The sequence below is a fragment of the Xyrauchen texanus genome, chromosome 33 (assembly GCF_025860055.1).
Source record: "Xyrauchen texanus isolate HMW12.3.18 chromosome 33, RBS_HiC_50CHRs, whole genome shotgun sequence".
Lineage (NCBI taxonomy): Eukaryota > Metazoa > Chordata > Actinopteri > Cypriniformes > Catostomidae > Xyrauchen > Xyrauchen texanus.
Window position 1 is genome coordinate 7,721,784 of NC_068308.1, and position 21,468 is coordinate 7,743,251.

The following is a 21,468-nucleotide window of genomic DNA, read 5'->3' on the forward strand; positions in this document are numbered from 1 at the left end:
TGTCTTTGTAGAGGTGAGTCTAGTGAACATCTAGAGGTCATTTTTTGAGTCCAAGCCAAGCTTTATGGCTCTAGGCCTCAGTGCCTTTGTTTTATTTTTAGGATGCAATAAAGCAGGGTAGACTAAAAATACAATTCTATTGATATGAGTGGCTGAAAGACAGAGAGTATGGCTTGCACTCTGGGAAACAAGTCAGGTGTGTCTGATTGGAGTAGTTTACAATGTATAAAGCTCTAGGTTTAGTGCTGTCTCTAGGTTTAGTGCTTTACCCCTTAGCTAGTGTAAATATGCATACACATTTAGGTTTATTATGAAGATAATTTAATGGCAAAAAGATATGTATGCACAGAGTGAGATTTGAGTTAGAGTTGCAAGCATATTTTAGCAGTATTTAATGTTTTACATATGTTTATACCCTTTTGTTCCACTCACACCTTTTGGCATGACTTTGGCACATCTATCTAGCTATAAAAAAACGAAATGAGACAGAATTAGCAGAAAGGGTAAAAAACACTTAATCTACTGTTTCCTATTAATATTTAGAGAGTTTAGTTTTTTATGGCTTACTTTTAACATTTTGTTTCTATAATGAGTTCTATGATACCAGCAAAGTCCATCCATCCATCCAAGTCAGAAGAATTCAGATCAAATCGCAAGAGACATTGATTTTTGAACAATGGCGGCAGGCAGGTGCAGCAGGTGCGGCAGGTGTGGTGTGCTGGTGGCATTTCTGCTTTATGCGTTTATTCTAACACTATCAATTCCAAAGTTTGGGGAACGAGCATGGCACTTGAATCGAAATGGATGTAGTGACCTGGTGGAGGCAAATGTTTCCCTAAAGTTTGGGGGAAAGCATTTTGGCTACGGAAAGACCATTGTGGCTACTACATTCGTGTTTCCTAGCCTCATGACCTCATTCAAAAAAAGACTTAAAAAACAGCCGGAGCGCAGTTCGCAAGGCGAAACGCTGATCATTATCCTGTGCAGGCCCGGATTACCCAATGGGCATTATGGGCACGGGCCCAGGGGCCCATGCGCACTTGGGGCCCAAGCGAGGGGAAGATTTATTTATTTATTTATTTATTTTTAATTCATTTCCGAAAACGGAGCGTATATTTGCACTACGTGCCGGCCCGGTGCCTGTCTTTTTAGCAAAAAGACGCTCGACACAAAATAACTACTGTAGCGTAAGGCGTGAGGTGCATGATGGTAGCTTTTGACGCGTTCGGCCAGAGTTCGAATCCGCCTTTTGCCGAACTCGCTCTACTCCCTTTTCCCAACACATGCAGGTACTTAGGCCTACTGCTGGTGGTGACACGTACGCGTGCATTTGAGCAACACTGGCAACAAAACTAGCACTAGTGTAATTGCTAAATAAGTTAATTGCCATTTTGCAACGTTTTAGAAAAGTATGAATTAGCAGAATATCCAGTGTTATGAAAACAGTAGGTCAACATAACTACAATGCATTCTTTAATTCCCTGTCTTATTCTGCCCTCTGGCATATCGAAATTAATACAAACCTTAACATAAAGAGACGGACAGTGTTATTAACAGACAGTAAAAATCATACTAATAATACTATGTAAAAAAAATCTGATGAGCCCAGAATATAAACTCAACGTGTTTAATTTTAATTACACGTTATAAGCATTGCCGAATACACTCAAATGAGATCGACTCAGAAAAGACGTCATTAAATGCACGCGTCACCTGCTACATCCTCTTTGTTGCATGCGCAAATTATGATCACTAATACAAAATACAAGTTTTTGCTTGTGAATTTACAAGAAATTGCTGCACATTCGTTGAATTCTGAATTTTGCACACATAAGTTTAAAGCAATTTGTTTGTGGATAGTAGGCACAGGCTATCCTAGAAGAACATATCTGCAACATTTATCAAGTTCACGGATAATTGTGCGTACATCTGATCTATTAAATTAGTATTATTAATCATTATGATACTAAAATCATAATAAAGTATGTATACTACAAAAAATCAGATGAGTCCAGAATATGAACGTAACACGTTTAATTTCACGTTAAGTATTTTCCTCCCATATATAAAACATTATAAGAAAGCTAAATGTGGCTTTATGCATATTAGATTGTCCCCTTATTATGTCGAAATAACGACTTATTATTATATTGAAATAACGAGATAAGTTATTTTTCTTCCTCTTTTTTTTTTCACCTTAAAAAATGAACTTAGAACAACACAAACACAAAAGCGCCTCAGTGCACTGTCACTGATGGCCATTGAATCTCAGCTGGTCATGGACTTGGATTTTGATGACATTGTAACTGAGTTTGCTAACAGGAAAGCCAGGAAGAAGTCTTTTTAAGGGCAGCCGGAGAGAGGAGAGGAGGAGAGACAGACAGACAGACAAAAAAGTGAGGAGAGGAGGAGAAAGACAGACAGACAGACAAAATTGAGGAGAGGAGGAGAAAGAAAGACAGACAGACAGACCCTGACGAGAAGGAGGAGAGGATGAGACAGACAGCCCCTGAGGAGAGGAGGAGAAAGACAGACAGACAGACAGACAGCCCCTGAGGAGAGGAGGAGAGGATGAGACAGACAGACAGACCCTGAGGAGAGGATGAGACAGACAGACAGACCCTGAGGAGAGGAGGAGAGGATGAGACAGACAGCCCCTGAGGAGAGGAGGAGAGGATGAGACAGACAGCCCCTGAGGAGAGGAGGAGAGGATGAGACAGACAGACCCTGAGGAGAGGAGGAGAAAGACAGACAGACAGACAGACCCTGAGGAGAGGAGGAGAGGATGAGACAGACAGCCCCTGAGGAGAGGAGGAGAAAGACAGACAGACAGACAGACAGCCCCTGAGGAGAGGAGGAGAGCATGAGACAGACAGACAGCCCCTGAGGAGAGGAGGAGAGGATGAGACAGACAGACAGACCCTGAGGAGAGGAGGAGAGGATGAGACAGACAGCCCCTGAGGAGAGGAGGAGAAAGACAGACAGACAGACAGACAGACAGCCCCTGAGGAGAGGAGGAGAAAGACAGACCCTGAGACTGAGGAGAGGAGGAGATAGACAGACAGATAGACAGACAGCCCCTGAGGAGAGGAGGAGAAAGACAGACCCTGAGACTGAGGAGAGGAGGAGAAAGACAGACAGACAGACAGACCCTGAGACTGAGGAGAGGAGGAGATAGACAGACAGATAGACAGACAGCCCCTGAGGAGAGGAGGAGAGCATGAGACAGACAGACAGACCCTGAGGAGAGGAGGAGTTATTGTGTGTGTGTGTGTGTGTGTGAGAGAGAGAGAGAGAGAGAGAGAGAGAGAGAGAGAGAGAGAGAGAGAGAGAGAGAGAGAGAGAGAGAGAGAACAACTTACATGAAATATAGTATTATCAAAAAAAAACAAAAAAACAAGCTGCTTTATTTTACATTTGATTTACATTTACATTTAGGGCATTTGGCAGATGCTTTTATCCAAAGCGACTTACATGTAGTATATTTGTCAATAGTTGGACAGGTGATACACCAGCAATTGTAATTTGTATTGTAAGCAATATTATACCATAATACTTACAGCATCTTGTAATGTGTCTACTACCATTTCACTATCATTCAATCATCAAACAAAGTGCCATTAGGGGCCATGAATAATAAAGTGCTAAATACATAAGTGCAGAATTTTTTTAGTATAAAGAAGAGAGAGTATAAAGAAGAGTAAAAAAGTTGAGTTAAGATGACCTATACTGTTTGCATCCTTTTCATCACAGGAAGAAGAGAGGGGGAGAGAGACAAAGAGTGGCAGCCCCTGTAGAGCCGAGGAGTAGAGGACAGGAGAGGAAGAGAGAGACAGACAGGAAAGCTACATTAATGGGTGTGTGTACGTGTTTGTGTGTTAATTATGGAAGAATTTGATTCATATAACTGGATTGGTAAAGGTGAGGCACTATGTGCTTGCATATGCCAGCTGCTCGCTATAGGTGTTACCAGCAAATAGTATCCAAAAATTCAAAAGCTTGATTGTGTGGGTGGGGGGCACTACAAGACATTGTGCCCAGGGGCCTCTGAATTCTTAATCCGGACCTGATCCTGTGTCTCCTATTATCGGGAGACGTTCATCAATGCCCAGGCCCCATCTCCAACAGTGGCGATTCCGATAATGTGATGGGCCGCGGCGACGCTGTGTGCGCCCACCAGGCTGGATTAAACGCGGTGAGTGTCTCCGAGCATTTTCACCTGGATTTACCTAGCCAATCGATACTTGGAGATTTGTGTCTTGGGTGCACGGGGCAGGATATGCGTACAGCGGAAAGTGCACTATAGGCTACGAGGATAAATGGTGCAAAGAAGCGAGGAACGAACAGCTTGGCTTGGAGTCAGATCAGCTGGGATACAGTAGCCGAGGCGCCGAGGAAGAGCGACGTGGAGCTGCGGGGAGCACGCGGCGGAGGAACGCCACAGAACGGATCAACCTACGACAAAAGAGAAGTAATCTACTTCGTTCAAAACCACAGTCACGGAGGTATGATTTGACACTCTTTCACACACTCAACCACGCTAAAGTTATCTGGGACGCGAAATCGAAACCTAAAGGTCTGCTGGGGGGACATTTAAATGTTAGGAGTATTTCCTCTAAAACCGACCAGGTGGAAAAACTGCTTACGGACTCGAACTTGGATTTTATCTGTCTATCGGAGACCTGGTTAACAAAGATATCTCCTCAGGCAGCATACTGCATTCCAGGCTATAGCATATTTAGAAGGGATAGGTCTACTGGAAGAGGTGGTGGATTACTTTTCTATGTTAAAGAGCATTTACAATGCCAACAGATAAATGTGCAAGATAAATTGGATGTAGAGATTGAATGTATTGCTTTAACTATAAATGTGTCACCTCAGATGTCATTCATTTTAGCTGGTTTTTATAGACCACCTTCGGCTGATGTTAAATTTTATACATCATTTAAGGAGATTTTAAAAGAATTAAATACTCTTGGTAAAGAAGTGATTGTACTAGGGGATTTCAATGTAAATTGGATAGATAAAAACAGTAGGAAAAGGTTAAAGGAAATAATAGGACTTTATGATTTTGAACAGCTAATAAAGGGACCGACAAGGATAACCAAAACATCTAAAACACAAATCGACCTGGTATTTTCAAATAAATCTGACAGAATAATAAAATCTTTTAATTTTATTACAGGTATATCAGATCATAACTTAGTTCTTATCGCAAGGAAGTTAAACAAAAATAGATTTACATTTAGAACAAATAAGAAAGAGGTTTTTTATAGAATACCCAATAAAGATTTGGCACATTTTGACCAAGAGTTGGAGAAGTTAGACTGGAATATTTTGAACTCTAATGATGAAATAGGCTCATTTTGTGGGAGCTTTTTAGATCTAATCAATAAGGTTAAGGCAAAATGTATTAAAAAATGCGTTAACTTGAATAAAAAGGCACATTTACCCTGGTTGTCAAAAGACATTTGGAATTTGATGAGTAGAAGAGATTATTTACTTAAAAAGGCTTTAAAATCGAACATTGATAATGATATGCGTCTATTTAAGGATTATCGGAATAAAGTAGTGAAATAACTAAGGACTTCGAAAGCAAACTTTTTATTGATGTGATAACACAAGCTAAAGGAAACAATCACTTAGTCTGGAAGCACATTAATACTATTTCTCGGCAAAAATCGTCTCAAAAATGTTATGAAATTAAAATAAACAATGTTTTAACGCAAGAAGAATCAAAGGTAGCTAGTGCTTTTAATAGTTTTTTCAAAGATTCGGTTAATGATTTGGTTGTTGTTTTTGGTAACAGAACAAGGGAAATTAAATATGTAGATTCAACTAAACCAGTGTTTCACTTAAGTGAGGTCTCGGAGCAAGAAGTCCTTAAAATTTTACAAGGACTTAAAATTTCAAAGTCACAGGATGGTTATGGTTTAGATTCGTGTATGGTTAGAAGGAATGCTGCCACCCTATGTCGACCTACTACTCAGCTAATCAATCGATCCATCAGAGAAGCGGTCTTCCCCGACTGTCTAAAAAAGGCAGTGGTTACACCTTTGCATAAGGGAGGAGATAAAGCTGAGCTGGCCAACTATAGACCAGTGAGTGTCCTACCTGTAATATCTAAGGTTGTCGAGAAAGTAGTGGCCATGCAACTAATGGATCATTTGAATTATGGAGAGCACCCCCTGAATCCTCTTCAGTTCGGTTTTAGAAAACACCATTCAACTGAAACGGCACTTTGTTATTTTGTTGAACAACTCAAAGCCATATTGGATAAAGGGGGGGGTGGTGGGTGCCATATTTTTAGATCTGAAAAGAGCATTCGACACGGTAAACCATAACATCCTGTTATCTAAATTGTCCGCTCACAATATTTCTGACGAGACATTACGATGGTTTAAATATTATTTAGAGAATAGGATGCACTGCACTAGAATTAAGAGCACTATGTCTTTGTTTTTAGACTGCTCAGTTGGGGTGCCACAAGGCTCCATTTTGGGCCCTCTCTTATTCAGTGTTTATATAAATGATCTTCCAGCTATTTGTCCTGAAGTTCACGTACAAATGTACGCTGATGACGCCGTGATATATGTCCATGCAAAACTAAGACAGAAAGCAGCAGCTGTGCTCCAGGGAGCGATGGAAAAAATTTCAGATTGGATGGTACAATCATGCTTGACACTAAATTTTAGCAAAACTGTCAGCACTTTTTTACAATAAGGAATACTTCTCACTCTGCGCCGGAAATTATTGTAAAAGGAACAAGAATTCACGAAGCAGAGTCTGTCAAGTATTTAGGCGTATTGTTTGACAGGACACTGTCATTTAAAAAGCATGTTTCAAAACTGATAAAAACTGTAAAATTTAATTTATCGCAGTTCAGATATATTCGCCCGCAAATGAGCACAGATGCAGCCAAGCTTTATTTGCATGCTATGATATTATCACATTTTACATATTGCATCACTAATTGGTCTTTATCAACAAACTCTGCGTTACAGCCGCTTCAAAGCTTGTACAAACAGGCACTCAAAATTTTAGATAAAAAAACGGTTTCATACCATTACTGTAACATTGTGAAGAAATACAGATTATTAACATTTGAAAATTTTGTTTTGTTTTCAAATGTTAATTTAGTATATAACATTTTTCATGATTTGGCACCACAGCCCCTGAGTATGTTTGTGAAATCGTGTGAAGAGGTAGGACTTAGAACAACGCGAGCCTCCCACAGAGGAGACTGTTATGTCAACTTTAGGTCCTCTGCTTTTGGACAGAATTGCTTTTCTGTGAAAGCTGCAGGGATGTGGAACTCGTTGCCTTTAACTATGCGAGAGAGTAGCACCTTGCAACAGTTTAAACTTAACCTGAAGAAATGGTTGAAAGACGGTCAGATTTGTGATCATTAGCACAAAACTGGTTAATTGGGGTTTGGCTAAAAATATATGAATGTAAATTCAAAAGGGAACTGTAAATAGTTGTAAATACTATTGGTAGTGCAATTGCATGTTTTGTGAGATGATCCTTTTGCAGGTGTTTTATTTGTATTTTGTATTGTGAAAGGATTCATCATTGGGAATGCTCATTGTCCACTGTATTAACCTGCTGTCACCTTGCCTCTGTCCAGGGACTACAGATGAAAATTAGCTTCTAGCTATTTCTGGTTTGTGCAACACATTTGCTGTGCAATGTCCCTGTTAAATAAACAAATAAATAAAAAAAATTATTTTGTGTATTTTATTATTATTATTATTGCCAAACGTTACATTTCTTAAATGCTGCTGAAAAAATCATGTTCGACACAAATTATGCATGATTGATAACACAAAGCTACTACATAGTGGATTGTGATCCCCATCCATATAAATTGGCCTGTAACCATTAATATTATCTTAACACAATATTGCTTTACAGTTAAAGGCAAAATGTGTAATGTCTGCACTACTAGCATCACCAAACAAAATTGCAATAATAATAGGTTTCTCAAATACTCCCCTGTCTTTCATAGGTTGGCCAAACAGATAGACTTGCCCCAAACTTACACCATTGGTTGAGCTAATATTGCTTTGTCGGGCTGGACGAGTCGCTTACTTACTTACTTACTTACTTATAGTCTCTGTATATTAAGCTGTGATTGGAGAATGTATCACCTTTGATTATCACATGATCAGAAAATTATATAACAATGACATGAAAATGAATGCTGCATGCTGTTTCTACCACAATAACATCCTATACGTCTTTCGGCTCCGAAAATGCCAAAAAAGAAGGCATGAAGCAGTGAATGTGATGAAAGCAAGAGCTCATTAAATGAGTGCTTGAGAAAAATGGCCATAACAGTGCTCAGCTGTCATGTTCTGCATGCATTCAGTTGCAAATAGCTCAGTGTCTGATGTCATAGCAAATGATGAAAGCATCTGATGGCACGATGCTTCCTGTCTTTCTGTTTAGTAAAGTGGCAGTAGTGCGCTGAAGAAGCAACTTAGTATTTCATCAGGGATTTGTACAAGATATTAATTAACCATATAGCACTGAAATGTTCTCATGTGTATGCAATGATATAATATAATTTTGAACATCCTAGTCTAATCTTTTAATCGCACAGATTGTCGAAACAAATCTATGAATTTAATGCATCCTAATACACTGCATTTTATTTAAAAAGGAACACTTCACTTAAACATGAAAATTCTGTCATCTTTTACTCAGCCTCATTCCAAACTGATTTTCTGTCTTCAGTGGAACACAAAAGAAGTTGTTTAAAACAATCTCTGCTTAAATGACCAGCTTAACAAGCATGCAAATACCATGATGGCTTAGGCTGATGAAGCATGGTCTATCTGATGAAGCTGTTTAAGATAGTTTAATGATGGCCTTTTCATCAGGGATATTAAATCTGCTCTTTGCCATACAATTAAAGTGGGTGGTCATTATTAATATAATTGATATATTACAACTGTCAAAATGAACACGTTAATGCATGCGATTAAAAAAGTCTAACACGTAAATTTGTATTAGTCGTGATTAAAACATTTACTGTTAATATAGAATAAACCAGCTATTTGTTGTACTAAACAAGCCTAGATGGAGTCATAGTAGATCAAGTATTTTTAAGCCTAAGTAAGGCACATTTTAATTACCACAGAAGCACACCAAGTCTTAACTATCACAAAAAAGTAGAATGATAAATTTTTGTCCGCAAGGGCTTTTCATTTGGTGCTTGACTCTCACTCTGACACCTGACACGAATCATGAATGCAGCTTCACGATTGCTGTAACAAAGCCGATTGTCTGCAAAAACACAGTCTGATTAATATTGTGGAAAAGGAGAGTTTAAGACACTTAATGTCCATTGCAATGAATATGTAACCTACAGTGCCTTGCAAAAGTATTCGGCCCCCTTGAACTTTTCGACCTTTTGCCACATTTCAGGCTTCAAACATAAAGATATAAAACTGTAATTTTTTGTGAAGAATCAACAACAAGTGGGACACAATCATGATGTGGAACGAAATTTATTGGATATTTCAAACTTTTTTAACAAATAAAAAACTGAAAAATTGGGCGTGCAAAATTATTCAGCCCCCTTAAGTTAATACTTTGTAGCGCCACCTTTTGCTGCGATTACAGCTGTAAGTCGCTTGGGGTATGTCTCTATCAGTTTTGCACATCGAGAGACTGAAATTTTTGCCCATTCCTCCTTGCAAAACAGCTCGAGCTCAGTGAGGTTGGATGGAGAGCATTTGTGAACAGCAGTTTTCAGTTCTTTCCACAGATTCTCGATTGGATTCAGGTCTGGACTTTGACTTGGCCATTCTAACACCTGGATATGTTTATTTGTGAACCATTCCATTGTAGATTTTGCTTTATGTTTTGGATCATTGTCTTGTTGGAAGACAAATCTCCGTCCCAGTTTCAGGTCTTTTGCAGACGCCATCAGGTTTTCTTCCAGAATGGTCCTGTATTTGGCTCCATCCAACTTCCCATCAATTTTAACCATCTTCCCTGTCCCTGCTGAAGAAAAGCAGGCCCAAACCATGATGCTGCCACCACCATGTTTGACAGTGGGGATGGTGTGTTCAGGGTGATGAGCTGTGTTGCTTTTACGCCAAACATAACGTTTTGCATTGTTGCCAAAAAGTTCGATTTTGGTTTCATCTGACCAGAGCACCTTCTTTCACATGTTTGGTGTGTCTCCCAGGTGGCTTGTGGCAAACTTTAAACAACACTTTTTATGGATATCTTTAAGAAATGGCTTTCTTCTTGCCACTGGCCAGATTTGTGCAGTATATGTCTGATTGTTGTCCTATGGACAGAGTCTCCCACCTCAGCTGTAGATCTCTGCAGTTCATCCAGAGTGATCATGGGCCTCTTGGCTGCATCTCTGATCAGTCTTCTCCTTGTATGAGCTGAAAGTTTAGAGGGACGGCCGGGTCTTGGTAGATTTGCAGTGGTCTGATACTCCTTCCATTTCAATATTATCGCTTGCACAGTGCTACTTGGGATGTTTAAAGCTTGGGAAATCTTTCTGTATCCAAATCCGGCTTTAAACCACAACAGTATCTCGGACCTGCCTGGTGTGTTCCTTGTTCTTCATGATGCTCTCTGTGCTTTAAACGGACCTCTGAGACTATCACAGAGCAGGTGCATTTATACGGAGACTTGATTACACACAGGTGGATTCTATTTATCATCATTAGTCATTTAGGTCAACACTGGATCATTCAGAGATCCTCACTGAACTTCTGGAGAGAGTTTGCTGCACTGAAAGTAAAGGGGCTGAATAATTTTGCACGCCCAATTTTTCAGTTTTTTATTTGTTAAAAAAGTTTGAAATATCCAATAAATTTCGTTCCACTTCATGATTGTGTCCCACTTGTTGTTGATTCTTCACCAAAAATTACAGTTTTATATCTTTATGTTTGAAGCCTGAAATGTGGCAAAAGGTCGAAAAGTTCAAGGGGGCTGAATACTTTCGCAAGGCACTGTATGTGGGGACTAGTTTTTTCAATTAGTCAAGCTCTTCATATAGACTTTGGAAACATTTTTATGTTACTTGAATTGGTGCTATTTTAGTGCATTTCTATCTTTATACTGTGGAAAGCTTTGTTTGGAAAATATTAATAAAGTATTTTATTGTTTTCTTTCCTAAGAAGGAAATAAATGCATTTTGACTGGAAAATTTATATATTCAGAGTAGAATTTAAACACTTACAAAATATGCGATAAATCGCGATTAAAAAAATTTAATTTAGCATTTTGTTTATTAATTTTTTATTACTTTGCATTTTGTTGTCATTTGTTTAATTTAATATTTAGTCCTTTCAGATGGAAAAAATGTATACATATAAATTATGCAATCCAAAGTGCAATATGTTTTTAACATGTGAATTTTTTCTTACTGTACTGGAAGAGTTTTTATAGTCAAAACAAGTGAAAAAATCTACCAGTGCTTAAGAAGTAATCCAAAGTATTTAGACTGACCTTGAGAAATCTAACATTACAAATGACATTGTACAGCATGTATTCAGTAATCTGTGTATATATATATATATATAAGATGCTTTCATATGGCTTTGAAGCCTTTGAATATAATGAACAATCGTTTGGACACAGTGGCAAAACTACAGGCAGTGCAAGGTGTAACTTAGCCGAACTGGGCCACCCCCTACTTTTACATAATTTTGTCTTTTTTTTTTGTGTCATTTTGCTGCACATTCCCCATTCATTTACAGTATATAGAAAAGAATGGCTAGCGCATTCTTTGACGTTTCACCTTTTGTGTTCCACGTAGGGTTTGGAACGGCATGAGGGTGAGTAAATAAGATTTTTTTTTTTTTATTCAGTCAAAAATGAAATCATTTAATAATTAATTTAAGGTATTTCCATATAACAGGAACTGGAAAATTCAAACAGTCTTTCTTCCTACCTCCCGTAGGCAAAGCGTCTGTCTTTGTGATGGTCTCCAAAAGTGTCCCACAGCCGGAGGGACACGCTTACATCATCCACAACATCTCTGGAACGTTCTAAAACCTGCGAGAAGTCATATAATTTATTCAGATTTTAAAGTGGAATTTAAACCCATCTAAAAAAAATTATGAATCTTGACTGAAGCAAATCTGGGTAGCATGCTCTCATGAAGCCGGCCACAATGTAGTGTTAAAAGGAAGAGATCACTTGATCTCCTTTCGATACAATACTATCAAGGCTAATGTCATCAATTTCAATATGGATACCTCTATTAAATGGAAAGTTTTATTTGGGATTTCTGATAATAAAATTAGTTTACCCATAATATTGCTCAAAACACTTGTGACTTACTTTCTTCCATGGAATAAAAAAGAGATGTTAGGCAGAATATTCAGTCAGTGCAGTATACTTAGTCTCCATCTTTTTTTCCATACAATTAGAGTAAATGTTGATTGTGGCTGTTATTCTGCCTAACATCTTTTGCTCTCCACAAAAGAAAGTCAAATGGGTTTGAAACAACATGAGATTGAGTAAATGATAACAGAACTTTAATTTTGTGTGAACTATCCCTTTAACTTTAAAAAGTCAGAATTAAAAGATCCTCTCATACAAAACTACACAAATGCACAGCCTTCTTTTTCCTCGAAACTTATGATATGCAATAATTTTCTTGTTAAATAAATTATAAAGGCTTAATAAAAGCACTTAGGATAGATTTGAAGCAACAGTTTTTTAAGTATCGATATTTCAAGATCGATTCCCCCATCCCTAGATAACAGTACAGAAAACGTAACTTGAGTAATGATTTACCTCTTGGCAGACTCTGTACTGGTCAATAGCCCAGACGGTGGGTACATGGGTGGCCAGCAGCTGGTATTGGTTCAGAGTGGTGTTGCAGGCCCGGGCACAAATTAGGCGAGTCTTTCCCACAGCATTGTCTCCAACAACAACACACTTGATGGTCTCTACGTTGGGTCTTTCGTAGTCCATACTAAACTTGAGCACCCTACAATGAGTCACATTAATATGAGACACTTATTATAAAATAACTCAAAGGAGGATGTACACACTGACCAAAGGAGGTGTTTAATTTCAGGTTTATTAATACAGAAACTAAAAGGACACTGACCTTGCCGTGGGTCAATGAAACCTTAATACACAATAATACAGGACTATAGCTGTATCGTGTTCTTGCTGAGCTGGACAAATCCCATCCCATGTGATTTTCTTGTTGAAAGCTTTATGTATGACTTGCACAAATATGGAGATTAAATTACAATTTTTAAATATAAATTTAAACATATATTGATGATGACATGCTGAGGATATCTTGCACTCAGGGGCGTATCCAATTTTTTAAATCAGCGATTCAAAATAATGTCTGTATTTCCTTCATTGTAGTACCTTCAGCTGTCACAAAAACTGAATTTCAAGTTCATTACAGTTCAAGGTTGTGATGTAAACTAAATTCTCCTGGCAATTTAAACAAAATGTCCTTCCCAGACTTAATTTTTCTATAGGAAACCATGACACAGGACAGTAAACTGTGCTTTTAAAGTAATTTTAAGGGGTCTTTAATATTATAACTAGGGTTGTCAATCGATTAAAATTTTTAATCGAATTAATGACACAATGTCCCGATTAATTAATCATGATTAATCGCATTTAATCACATGTACATTATTTGCTGAGAAAGCCCCTCATATAACAATAATTTAATATATATTGATGAAATAATTATACATAGTTATCTTTAAATATTCAGATAATTAAAATGCATTACATTCTTGTTGCAGAAGAGTTAATCATTGATTGAAGACAATACAAAAAGTGGCTTTAGAATACAATGTATTGTTTACTACCATATTATTGGATCATAAGTCAATCATTGGCATGAGTTCACAAATATCCATTTCGAAAGTGAATTCATCAATCAGTTGGAGATTTGGGCTTGTTTAAGGACCCATCAATTTCAACAAGCGTCAGATGGACGCTTGTGTAGCACCTCGGGTGCTTTGCGTCATAAACATAAAATGTTTAGGTCACTGAGTCAAGTTAAATATAGTTTAATACTTAGAACACATCTCGAGATCCCTTAGTTTGAATTTGTGCTCCATCAAATGTTTTGAACGCAAGAACGTAACAAGTGTCTGTTTTGTGCTGTCTGGTTGTTTCCTTCACTGTATAAACTGCGCATTGCTCATACAGCTGAAATTTGTCTTACTGCCCTCTGGAATAAACAGGTAGTACTACAACCTTGCATTTCTCAGGAATCTTCCTTATTAAAATCCGGGGGCATTGCGATTAATTGCGTAAATTTTTTTTACACGTTATTTTTAATAAAATGAATAGCACTGAATTAACGTGTTAAATCGACAGCCCTAATTATAACCATAAAATTATTTTTCAAATATTAATTGTTGGAAACACATGTCTATTTACACAGTATAATACAAAATTACTGATGCTGCCTTTCTTCACTCCAATTAGTACACAACACTCCTGTGAAAGAGAAAAACAGACAAAGAATGATGGAAAGATATAAAGAAAGAAAACGTCTCGAGTGTCATGCTGACACATGTGGGATATACTTTTTTGAGGACCTAGTTGAAACCCTTCTACAATAACGGCAATCTTATGATTGGCTATGGTGTTTAAGCCCATCCCTTTTAGGCGCGAAGCTGTCTAGTATATAAGCGGGCACGCAAACACCATTCCTCAGAATTTTCTGACGGAAGGACAAAGAGCACATCACTCACATCTCATAAAACTTTTCATCTCAGGGAACCGAGTTTACATACATAACCGAGATGTTCTCTTACGATTCAGTTCGCTCAACATTGTGCCATGCTGACGTATATGGGAAAACAAGTCCCATCACGCATGACATAACCCTCCCAGAGAGGGATACCGAAGCATACTGCTCAAAAGAACATGTCACTGCAGTCCTGTGGGATGGCGACCGACATGAGTATGCCGCAAGTGAATAACCCTCATGGTGAGCCAGGAGCGAAACTCTTAAAATGGATATATGAACTCTAGTCATATAGTAAGAATTAACCCCTTCACAAACCCAGTCAGGAAGGAAGATTTATTAATAATGAAAGTGGTTGTGACTTTATGGAAAACGGTCTGAATGCAGACGGTTGTGTAAAGTGAGGGGTGCCTATACTTAAAAAGGGCAGAAGTAATGTTTGGCCAACAAAATAGAAAAGGCTCTAGACAGAGAGGACTTGTGAAGAGAGAGACATTATGTCTGGGTTGTAAAACCTTCTGAGGGCCAGCCTGCTGCAAAACATATGTCTTGTAAGGACACACTGTTCGTCCAAGCCCATGAAGAGGTCATGCCTCTAGTTAAATGTGCTTTTACACCAATTGGGCAATTCGCACTCTGAATCGTAAGCCAGGACGATCGCATCAACATTCCAGTGAGAAAGTCTTTGCTTGGAGATTGACATTCATTTTGTGCGTCGTCCACAGCACACAAAGAGGTGGTCAGACATTCTGAACTGGCGTGTGCGCTCAACCTAAGTGTACAGTGCTCGCACAGGGCGTAACATATGCAAGGACTCTTCCTCATCCAAATTAAATGGAGGAGGGAAAAAGGCTTGAAGGTGAACCCCCTGAGCTCTGAAAGGCATGGATAAAACCGTAGGCACATAGACTTTTCTGGGTTTGAAAGTGGCTTTTGAAAGACCTGGATCAAACTCCAAAAAAGAATTGTCGACTGACAGAGCTTGCAAATCACCGACTCATTTTACTGAGGAAAGAGCCAGCAGTAATGCTGTCAATTCAACAAGGCCAAAGACCCGTGAGTGCTTTTAGGACCAAAGTTAGGTCCCAAGTCAAGACTGTAGCCAAATTATGTTTTCCTATATAGTAGAGGTGCCGGCTTCAGGTGCGTGATATGCAGAGATACATGTTACATAAACTTTGAGCGTTGACGGTGTGAGCCCTGCATCCAATCGCTCTTGAAAAAATTTACGAATTTCAAGTATGGGGCAGTTTACTGTGTCTTTGCTGCATGAAAAGCACCAATTAGTGAACACATTCCATTTCAGTGCGTAAAGGCGTCTCATAGAAAGCGCTTTAGCCTGTAAAATGGTGTTCATCACCGAATGAGTCAGTCCTGGGATGTTTAGCGTGCTCCGTCAGTAAACGTGTATTGGTGTTTTACAGGCCATTTGTGGGCCATAGATTCCACTCCTAGCGGAGCTTGGGACTTGAAGTACCAGCCAAATCCTCAGGACAGTTTGAAGATGAAGTCTCGATTCGCTCAGCATCGCTCCTTGATGTAACAACAGGTCCACACTGTAATTTAGATGGCCTGGGACATATGTCATCAGAAAGGAGAGGAAATGGCACTCGCTCCACAGCAGGAGCTGACGCGTCAGTCTCATCATTGGCAGGGAACGAATTCCGCCTTGGCAGTTTATGTATGTTGTGTTGTCAGAGTGAATCAGAACACGATAGTTCACTATTTCGTATTGAAAAGCCTAGGAAAACAGCCGACAGCTCCAGGCGGTGGATGTGCCATGCCTTCCTTGCACCTGTCCAGGTAACAAAGACTGGGTGTTCATCACACAATGCACCCCAACCTGTGTTGGAACCATCCGTAGTCACCACTTTCTACCTGAAAAACTGTCCCAGCATGACACCTTGCTGGTAGAAAGCAGGAGCTGTCCAAGGTGCTATAGCAGCTAGACAGCGGCGAGACATAGCAACGTGCATGCGTCCTGGGTGCCAGCCATGCCATAGCACTGAAGTGGTCTCATGTGTAAAAGAACTAACGGATGCGGCTGCCATAAACCCCAATGCGTTTTGAAACAGCTTCAGTGGAAGTGTTCTCCCCAGGTTGAACTGAGTCGAGACGGACTCCCAAAAAGGAGATTTGTTGGCTGGGGGAGAGTGTGCTCCTCACCCAGTTGGCATTGAGGCCCAGGCTGTTCAGATGTTGGAGCAATAAGTCCCTGTGCTGGCATAACAGAGCCTCTAATTAGGCCAGTAATAGCCAATCGTCGACGTAGTTCAAATTGTGCATGCTGCTCAGTTTCAGAGGTGCGAGTGTCGCATTGATGCTCTTTGTGAACATGCAAGGAGCAAGGGACAGACAATAGGGTATTACAGTTCTAAACAATCTCTATCATGTTTTCTGTGAGGAGATTGTGAAAATCCTGCACACCGCATCATCACACCCCATTTATAATGGGACTGTGGATGACAGGACACCTTTGGTGAAATATGACCCTTTTGGCATTCCATATTGGAGCGTTTAGCATTGCAGTTTTAAAAAAAATCATATTGCGCTTTCTGCAAGGAGATTGTGAATTTTCTGCACACTGCATCATTACACCCAATTTTATAATGGGACCGTGGATGATAGGACATCATTGGAGAAATATGACCCTTTTGGCGTTCCATATTGGAAGCGTGTAGCAGAATGTGTGTGCAACTCATGCAATGAGTGCTTTGCTTTTTTGTGAGAATGTTTTTACTGAACACAATACACAGAAACCACATTTCTAATAACATCCTGGTCCCGGAGGAAGGAAAATAATTAGGATGTCACAGACTACACAGGGGGGTGATAACTTCCAATACACACCTAAAATGTGATAAGTAATGTTTAATTTCCCTACGTTCCCTATTGAAATTTCCGACAGTCTTTAAAACCCAATCGGACATGGCCATAAGGGCCCGCCCCTCATCTGCAGAGTCGGAAAACGGTGTGTTGACATGCTTGCTAGATGAGACTGAGCACGTGCATGCATCAGCATGATGCAATATTGAATGAACTGAAGCTTAAGAGAACAAAACATTTCAAATCATCTCTAACAATACCAATTTACACCCTCACACCCGTAATATGCAATTTACTAAAACTTTTAGCCTATTTTCAAGATGTATTCATTTCAATTGAATAACACATTTCCATCTAATTGAATTGCCTAATCTTTAACAAAATAAAATGAACAAATCTTACAAAATGCAAGTTTTATTAATTACATTTTCTTCAAGACTATTCAATTCAATTAGATGGAATTGTTTTATTCAATTGAAATGGATACATCTTAAAAGTAGGCTAAAATAATTTTTTTATTCCAAAGGAACAGTCCTAATGGATTTTTGTAATGAAGGTGAGTTCTGATAAAGAATTCAGTCACAAGTCATTTAGAGACACCCAATGGCTTTAATGGAATAGATCCCACTAAAAATTAAAATTATGTCATCATTTACTCACCCTTATGCCATTTCTAACCTATGTAAATATTTTTAAGCAGCTCCAAAGAATCAAAACAACAGCACATTGGGAACTACATTGAGGTGATAAAATAATGGAAGAAATTTCATTTTGAAGTGAAATGTTCTTTTAATTTCTTAACGTCTAAAAACTGTATCTCAACAGTGATGTCCATCTGTGACCTCGTAACAGATATGCAAACTTAAGAATTAAATACCACAGTCAAACACATGCATTCAACATGATGTCAAACTCAGAATGTCACCCATTCATACACCTCCATTCATACCATCTCTGGACTCCACACACTAACCAGCACATGGTCTTTGACGTAAACAACATTATCACATCCATTAATCTTATGCAATGTTGAAATCTTTTTATATATATATAAAAAAAGAAAGACTGGCATTATTTCAAGGTCTCTCACAATGTAACTTTAAACAAAGGATACTGCATTAAAAATATTTCAAATAATGGAGTTTTGATGTATGACCTATTATAAGATGGAAAGAATACACAAGCTGAACATTTCTATACCTAAAGTTGTAAACTTGCAAAGACGGCACAGAACACACTAAAAAGCACCCCAGAGGAAGATGAATGTATGAATAAACTACATACATACATACAATACATTTATGTGCACTGTAGGTGGGTACATACAGTTGTCTCCTTAAGCATTATTTCAGTCTGATCTGACCTTTCAAAATGTATTTTATTGGTGTAACCCAATATAGATTAATGATTATTAAATAGGCTAACTTCTTATAGGCTGATTTAATATTAATAGACTATTTCTAAATATGAAGTAGGCCAGCATTTGAAAGTTATTTGACAAAACATTCTTAAAATGCTTTACAAGGCAGTAGTTGTGTGGTGCATTTAATTCAATGCTAAGCATATAGTGCATTTAGAATAATGACATAACAGCAAAAAAAAAAAAAGGCAATTGTATAACCATTAACAATTATAAATAAAATAATACAATAACAAAATTTTCCATATTAAATAAGTTGATTAACTGTCCTACCAGGTGCATGATTAAATGAATGAAGATACCACCCTGTTCTTTGTTCAACTACAACAACAAAAGCAATGACACAGTGGACACAATTATACCTACCGTTGGGTGAGTGTGTGTTTAATGTTGTGAGAATTCAAGTCAGAAACAGTTAGGCTACTGCAGCTTGCTGGTATTATACTAGAACAATGGCTGGTCGGTTGCTGGGAAAATGCTGTAAAATCATCTCCTAATCGGCACTACGTTCCCGTTTGTGGAAGAAAAAAAATCCTATTTAACTTCAAGCGTATAGAAAGGGCAACATATGTATATAAAGAAGTGTGTCCTTCCTGACCGCGCGGCTCTTTGAGAGAATCATCATCTGTCTCGAGTCGGATGCGGCTTCTATTGTGACGTCAGCGAGTCGGTGCTATTTATAGCGCGCGTACGAGTTCATTCAAGAAAACAATGTGCCTCATTTCTGCTGTGAGCCAAAGGAGCATCAGCCAGCATCGTGGAATCGTCTTACTTCCAATTAAACACAGGGGGAAACATGTTTATTTCAAAAAGAAAACATCACAAATACATGTAATTGTAATCCCTCCTTTAACTTGACATGTGACTGCATGAGGATAAGTGTCACCTCACTGTCATGACTGAGCCATTCAAGGTCTGATTTATCTTAAATTGGCTTGTCTGTCTGTCTATCTATCTATCTATCTATCTATCTATCTATCTATCTATCTATCTATCTGTCTGTCTGTCTGTCTGTCTGTCTGTCTGTCTGTCTGTCTGTCTATCTATCTATCTATCTATCTATCTATCTATCTATCTATCTATCTATCTATCTATCTATCTGTAACACTTTTCCAAAACAAATTTATGTTCCCTGGGTTAAGGGTTTATAAAGGGGTTCATTAATGACTAATAAATAAATTGCAAAAGCATTATCATTCATTAATATGCATTTGCAACATGGATAAAAAAGGCGACTTTCATGCAATACTTGCCAAATAGTTTACTTTTTAAATTACTTAAATGCTTAATAAATACACATATTTTCATGCTTCTATTTATCAAAACATAAAATGCCTTAATTCATTATTGATGTCACTATACAGTAAAAACAGATTATAGTGAGGTTAAAAGGAGGCCTCAGGATTATGTCATTTTGCTTCAATCCTCTTTGTGTTTATATTAATTACTGTAATGTCTTGACCCACTTGTGTTGTACTTTTCTTGTCACGTTGATGTCAAAAGAACGGTGCTATTCTGAATGTTGACCCAACTAGTCCTTGTCCTTTGCAAAAAACATGCACTTTTCAGGTCTTCATGCTCATTCATAAGCCATAATAATTCAATTATCTAACATTTATTAAACAATATGAAATGGGATGACTATATTGTTTTACACATTTTATTAAAAACCAAGCATAAACAAATGTGCATATAGTGATTTTTCCACCATCTTGAAAATGTTATTTACATAATAACTGTAATAGTTTCACATGGTTCATCTAAATATGTTGGTAGTGTTATGTTGTTTAATGCTTATGTGAAAGATTTTTATTGAAAATAAAATGATTTATTGATTTTGCCTGGTCAGTGGTGTATGTTTTATGACGCTATTAACACCATCTTTGGAAATTCATCTTTCAAGAGAATTTTTCACTGGTGTTATTGTCACTGGTGTTACAACCCTTGCTTTATTCATGAAACAAAAATAAATATTAAAATAAAGAACAACACTCAAGTTGTCCTTTATGAATAAAATATGTTAATATTTAAAAAAATTATTACCCACAGTTTTAATGGGCAAAAACTGGACTGAACCGAATTTAAAATGTCAATATGTGTATTAGACAGAATGTCAGTTTTTTTAAGCATGACCCCTTAAGCACTTATAAAGTGAGATAAAATGGTTCACTATTTAAAGGTATTGCATGAAAATCACTCTGTTGTTTTAACAGCATATACATTGTTTTATAATGTAATATTAGTCATTAATGAACCCCTTTATAAACCTTATCAAAGGGGAAATTAATTTAAAATGTTTCCAATTTTCTATTGTCAGGCATTACACTGTTAATCTCCCACCAAGATTTCAAGAAGTTATGAAATGAAGCCCAGCTTTAGCTTTTGTATTACAAGCAGAGTCAAATACTCATGCACACACACACTTCATTTCCCTTACATTTTTGTTAGATGCTAAATGACTGACATCCCTGTGCTACATAATTGTAATCCAAAT

At 38.0% G+C, this 21,468-nt stretch overlaps 1 protein-coding gene across 3 annotated transcripts in view; it reads right to left on the bottom strand.

Annotated features, from left to right (window-relative positions):
* The window catches only part of rhobtb1 (Rho related BTB domain containing 1), a 53,745-nt gene extending 34,173 nt beyond the window's left edge, over positions 1-19,572 (bottom strand). The window contains exons 1-3 of one of the 3 annotated variants that reach the window (XM_052102486.1): positions 19,341-19,572; positions 12,784-12,979; positions 11,933-12,036 (exon numbers count right to left, since the gene is read on the bottom strand). In XM_052102486.1, the coding sequence (XP_051958446.1) occupies positions 11,933-12,036; positions 12,784-12,963 (284 nt within the window). In that variant the 5' untranslated portion in view covers positions 12,964-12,979; positions 19,341-19,572. Of the gene's footprint in view, positions 1-11,932; positions 12,037-12,783; positions 12,980-19,340 lie in introns of those variants that run through there. The other 2 variants (XM_052102489.1, XM_052102488.1) reach the window with 2 other exon arrangements.
* Between the last annotated feature and the right edge of the window lie 1,896 nt (positions 19,573-21,468).